Raw genomic sequence first — 5,834 nt, 5'->3', positions numbered from 1 at the left:
ACCTCATATATTGAAAAGATAATCTTTAAAACCTTGTACTCAATAACAATGGCAAGAAAAAAGTTCAAGTATAATGGGATCCAATAAAATTGATGAGACGAATTGCGATGTTGGAGTAAACCAAAAAGCAAAACCTACATAAATCAAAATAAGCTTATTAAAATATAGTTTCAAAATTTAGCTTATACTGAATTATGAGAATGGAAAAGACGGAAATACGTAGCAACTGTTGATCAAAGAAGAATACATTGTAAGGAAAAATCGTATAGAAGTGAAGATCATTTTAATAAATGATGGAAAGTTTTGGTATGATACCAAAGAGCAAAAAGGATAGTGTGGATTAGAAAAGCTCCATATGTCCCAATTTTCAGCCCTATATCACACATATTTAATATTCAGTCAGTCCTACGTACTAGTCCTTTTCTACCATGAGATATATTTATCTTATGCATGCTATATGTTTTGCAACTATAACCTTTTTTGGAATCTTTTACTGATTCTGTCGTATTATCCACTTAACGTTGAAGAAATAAGTAATGACATATCTTATATTTGCAATATAGCTATGTTGATAGAAAAGCTAATTAAGCTGCATATACCTAAGCTAGCTATCTAGGAAAACTAGCGTAAACAGGAGTGATTATATCATCCTCTTGACTCTACTTCTAGAAAATTGTTGTGAGTTCTACTTAATTTAATCGGGTTTCTTTCACCAAAAAAATAAAAAATAAAATAAAAATAAATATATATATATGTTTTCAATGCAAAATGATCTAGTTTTACTTCGCCAAACAAGTTCAACAATTACAGGTTCTTTATAATGATGATGAAACTAATAGGGACATGATAAATAAGGGATCAATTTATAATAAATACTGTGTATCTGATAAGGAAGCAAATTCTTGAACATAAATAATCATACGTCAGAATCATCAAAGAATCTTTTAGACAATGGTGAAGGCAGCCCAGTGCAGCAGTATGCACTTGCAGTACTGCATGCTAGCATATCCACGTATTTAATCCGACATTTAATCCACAACGCACTAAGAAAACACGTCATAACACACATAAAACACTAAGCAATATGGTTCATTATATCACATTTCATGTCTATTTCACAAACGAGTCCTTATTCTATCCAATATTCGATATTTAATCTTCGTATTGATATATTTCTACAACAATATATATAATATCTAGATTTTTTTTTTTAGAATACATAAATTTTAATGTGTACGACACAACACAACGCCGAACGACGCGTTTATTTTTCTGGCACAACAGAGCATACATGCCTTCTAGCACAACAGAGCATACACGCCTTCTAGCACAATACAACACAACACAACACAACACAACACGCAACACACTAAGCACAGGACTTCGTGGGCTGTGCTGGCCGGCACGTTCCGTTTGTAAGCTTACACCTTGTTTACACCGTTTCGTATTCGGTTAGAAATCGCCGCTTATTGGAAACTTCCAAATAAAAGGGAACATAAGTAGATTAACCCGGTGAAAAGGTTTTAGACCTTCACAGCCTAGGGGTTTAAAGAAGAACGATGATGGAGCTGCGAATCTTGAGATTATACTAAAAACAAATCATACTCTGGTTTCACCAATGGGAGAAGCAATTCATTCTGGGTTTCGTCGTAGACGATCTCATCTGAAGAGTAAAACAGTCGATACTCTTCTCAAAATCATGTCTTTATGTGCTGATGATCAAGAATCTCAGAATTCTCTTCCAGTCGTATCTGATGCCATAAATTCAGGTATTTGAACCAGACCCTTTTGTTTTATTATGTTTAATTTTACTTCAGTAATCTTAATTTAGTCTAGTTTTGCTTGTAATTAGTTTAATTTTGCAAGATTTTATTAGGGTTTTTGTTGTTGGTTTTAATGTTTTGATTTGGTATCTAGGTGTTCGAAGAAATGGCTCAGAGAATGAATTGGTAAAAGATAAGAGTGCTGAGGTGGTTTTAGGTGAGACTGAAAGTTTATATATTGAGAATGATATAAGTATTGATGATTATTCAATTGAGAATCTGGATTGCTCGATCCAGAATTACTTAATGACTGATATATATGTTGAACTTTTAGGACTTGAAGATTCGGCGATTCTAGATGACGAGGTTGGTTCTTTTGTAATCAAGGAACCACAGCAAAGGAATGTTGATGAGGCCAAAGTTGTTGATGAACACATAACGAATGAAATTCTGGAACCAATTACACATACAGAAGATATGCAAGTGCAAAGTTCTTCATCTGAGCCGAAAGTTGTGAATGAAGTGGCAGGTGAACATCAGCAAGAAGAGACGTGTTTAGCGGAACTGGTTAATTTGGATTCTTCTGTTTCTTTACCCGCTGACACGGGCATTGAGAATGTTGTGGCAGGTGAACAACAGCAAGAAGAGACGTCTTTGTCAGAACAAGTTAATCTGGATTCTGCTGCTTCTTTGCTCACTGATATGGACATTGAAGATGGTGAAATTCCCGATGGGTTAGGTCTCTATAATGAATTAGTCGATTTGATACATGAGGATCTTGCATCGAATGAAGAAAAGAGCGTTGGCAAAGACCAGAGTCAGCATGGAGTTATTAAGGAGAGCGAGTTCGAGGCTCGACAACAGGATGATTTGGGGGCAGTTGAAAAATATATGTCATCAACTTGTACTCCGGAAGAAATTCTGATGAAAAAGAACAAGAGGAAACTTGATAGAGATTATGCAGTAGGTGTTGGTAATAGAAATCTCAAACGGGGTTATGGGGATGATTTGCTGCTAGGAGCAGGAAATGGTGGAAAGGAAATTGAGGAAGCCAATGTGGATGCACCTGCAAAAAAGGCATGTTTGATTGATAGAAATCTTGAACAAGGTTATGGGGATGATCGGTTGCAACAGGCAGGGAATACTAGAGGCGAAAATAGTGAAGCTAAAGTGGCTGCAATAACAAAAGAGGTAGAGCTTTGTAATAGAAAACTCGAACGGGGTTATGATGATGATTGGTTGGGAGATGCAGGAACCAGTGGGAAGGATATTTGTGAGGCCGAAGTGCATGAAAAAACAAAGAAGGTACTAGCGAACGATCCTTACTACTATATGATTGGTTTATTTGTTCGTTTTTCATAGTTTAGGAATCTGTTTTGTGATAGTAATCTTTCCTTGCTTAAAGTAATGCATTTTGATGTTGGTTATTTATTGCAGAACACGAAAGTAGTTGAAAAGAGATTAAGAGTTGTTGGTAAAGAAAGAAAAGAAAAGAAAAAGGTATCTCATTTCGCTTTTACTTATTTTTTTTAGTGTTGGATAGTTGGTATACATTGATTGTTGTTGTTTCAACCGATCTCCAGATTACTAGGACAAGCTATAACAGTTTCATATCATAGAACTTGACTGAATTTGCTTTGATATCTTATGCTAATACTTTTCCCTATAATCTGAAATGTAGATGAACGGGCGAAAAAAGAGAGCACAAACGCGAAGAGAACAAGGAGTCAAGAGGTTGAGAATTGAACCACAAATTTCAAAACCAAAACCACCAAAGTACTGCGAATTTTATCTTAAAGGAAGATGTCAGAAGGTATGCATCATTTTCTATTGGTTTTCTCGTCACGTCTCTCTTTCCCATGTCGTCTAACATTTGTTTGAATTGTTTTTTGATCAGGGTGATTCCTGCAAATTTTCCCATGATACAACTCCATTGACGAAATCCCAGGTACAACCATTTCAATATTTTACGAAATTCCCTTTAATAGTAATTTCAAGCAATTTTTTAAAATTGTTTAAAAAATTTTCTCAGGGAGAAATTGGTTGGATGTTATTATTCTTCACCTAATAATTTTTTTTTGTCTGTTTTCTGACTCATCGTTTATTTCTCACAGCCATGTAAGTTTTTGGCACTCCAACAGTGCTTGAAAGGTGATGACTGTCCATTTGATCACCAACTCTCCAAGTATCCATGTAACAACTTCGCTTCCAATGGTTCTTGTTACAGAGGAGATAAATGCTTGTTCTCACACAAGGTATGTTATTTTTCTATTAGTTTTAATTTGTAAATGCTTCTAAGATACAAAGTTCCTTATACTCCGGTTAGCCTTTTCTCTTCAAACGCTAGCTGACCTATCCTGAGATCACCCCCAATAGATCCCTTTCCTCTGCAGTGATAGGGGTCACCTTTAGGGGCATCTTGAACTGAGGTCAAGTGTGCCCCTTCTGCATATAAGTGTTTTTCTCGTTCTATCACTTTTATTTTTACTGATTATTATCTTCATTCATAACAGATTGCGGAAACTCCTAAACCATCTGACGTTACCCCAACAGAAGCAGTGTCTCAGCATTCGCCGAATAACATAAATACGAAGAGAAGTCAGAACACAAAGAACATTTCTCCTTGTACACTCGATAAAGTATCCAGTGGGGGGTCTCTGAAGACCCCCTCAACAACAGGAAGCCAAGTCCACAAGAATCCTGAGCAGAGTGTGTTGGAAAAACTGAGATCACCTGCACAACCACCTAAAGGAGTTACATTACTCTCATTCGGCAACTCACCTTCAAATAACTCCAGTGTGAGACCACCTGCACAACCGCCTAAAGGAGTAACATTACTCTCATTCGGCAATTCACCTCCGAATCACTCCAGTATAAGACCAGCTGTGCAACCACCTAAAGGAGTAACATTACTCTCATTTGGCAATTCGCCTCTGAATAACTCCAGTAATAAGACGAACTCTAATGGCACTGAAGCAAGCACTCAAAAAGATCAAGAGACATTGAAAACTCCCCAAAGTTCGAATGAGCTGTTCCAGAAGACTACACCGTCAACACTGGCTTCTGCAAGTCAATGTTCACAAAACCCATTACAGAACGCCCAGAACAAGAATTCAGCTCAAAGTTCACCATCATCATCAGCCTTGTCTTTTGCAGCCAAGTATGAATCTGAAATGATGAAGAACCGGTCAAAAATTCCCACCGGCTTGTGCACCACCACCACCTCCAACAGTAGTAAGACACCGAGCAGCAGCACAGCTGCCAGTTCAAGCATTGATAACATCCAAAATCGATTACTGAAAGCCTCTCCATTACTTCAAGAATTCTTGTTCGGTTTTGGTGGAACTGATGGTAAACTGTAAATTGTAAAATATGAAAAAAAAAAAAACCATTCTCATTCATAGCTTCTCACTTTGTACCAACTTATATAGTATCAATCAAAATTTTGTAGATTTGCTGTAATTCTCCTCATTTATGCCAATTAAGATTAATGTCTGACTTAAGTCAGCATACTTTGACCCATATTGTATTCGGCGAGGCGCCAGGCTCTTCACCTAGCACACTAGGCTCCCGGAGAATAAAAAATTTGCTCGCAGTTTGACTATTGTCTAGGCGCTCCTTGGGCGACTTGCGCGCCTAGGTGGACGCCTAGGGCTCCTTTTACACTATAACTTTGACCCGACTGTTTCATTTTTACTCGTTAAATAAGTAATGAGAATTTTGCCCAAACTCAAATTCTCAAAATTCTTCTGGTTTCGCCCTTTCTTCTTGTGTTGAAATTGAAAATGTTTCGTTCCTTCTGGTGTAGAGGGGGATCAAATCTCAAAAGAACGACAACAACAATCATCAATGGAGAAGCAATTTCATCATCAGCAGCAGCAACTAGGTATTTCCTCTTCACAATGCAGAACCCAGATGTTCTGATTAAAAATAGGGCTAGTTCCATGTTCAGTAGTTTCAGTTCATCTTCATCTTCTGATTCTTCATTTATGGTTAGTTTTCTAATTAATTCATGTGGCTTGTCTGAAAATCAAGCTCTTACTGTTTCTAAGAAAATCAAATTCAATCCCA

At 36.9% G+C, this 5,834-nt stretch overlaps 1 protein-coding gene across 1 annotated transcript; it reads left to right on the top strand.

Moving 5' to 3' along the window:
* Positions 1 to 1,538: 1,538 nt before the first annotated feature.
* LOC113317149 (zinc finger CCCH domain-containing protein 65-like) lies at positions 1,539 to 5,283 on the top strand. Its single transcript, XM_026565275.1, has 8 exons — positions 1,539 to 1,769; positions 1,918 to 1,980; positions 2,098 to 3,068; positions 3,201 to 3,263; positions 3,445 to 3,576; positions 3,661 to 3,711; positions 3,878 to 4,018; positions 4,277 to 5,283. The coding sequence occupies exons 1-8, from the start codon at positions 1,619 to 1,621 to the stop codon at positions 5,123 to 5,125; spliced, it is 2,421 nt and encodes an 806-aa protein (XP_026421060.1). The 5' UTR covers positions 1,539 to 1,618; the 3' UTR covers positions 5,126 to 5,283.
* The last annotated feature ends 551 nt before the right edge of the window (positions 5,284 to 5,834 follow it).

The sequence above is a fragment of the Papaver somniferum genome, chromosome 10, assembly GCF_003573695.1.
Source record: "Papaver somniferum cultivar HN1 chromosome 10, ASM357369v1, whole genome shotgun sequence".
Lineage (NCBI taxonomy): Eukaryota > Viridiplantae > Streptophyta > Magnoliopsida > Ranunculales > Papaveraceae > Papaver > Papaver somniferum.
Note: the sequence above shows the minus strand (reverse complement) of the source record. Positions and strands in the feature narration are given on the sequence as shown.

What these genes read in the sequence shown, in the direction of transcription:
- LOC113317149 (XM_026565275.1), top strand. Translation starts at nt 1,619, where the DNA reads ATGGGAGAAGCAATTCATTCTGGGTTTCGTCGTAGACGATCTCATCTG. An exon ending in ATCTGATGCCATAAATTCAG is followed by an intron (nt 1,770 to 1,917) that starts GTATTTGAACCA and finishes TTTGGTATCTAG; the next exon opens with GTGTTCGAAGAAATGGCTCA. An exon ending in TTAAAGGAAGATGTCAGAAG is followed by an intron (nt 3,577 to 3,660) that starts GTATGCATCATT and finishes TTTTTTGATCAG; the next exon opens with GGTGATTCCTGCAAATTTTC.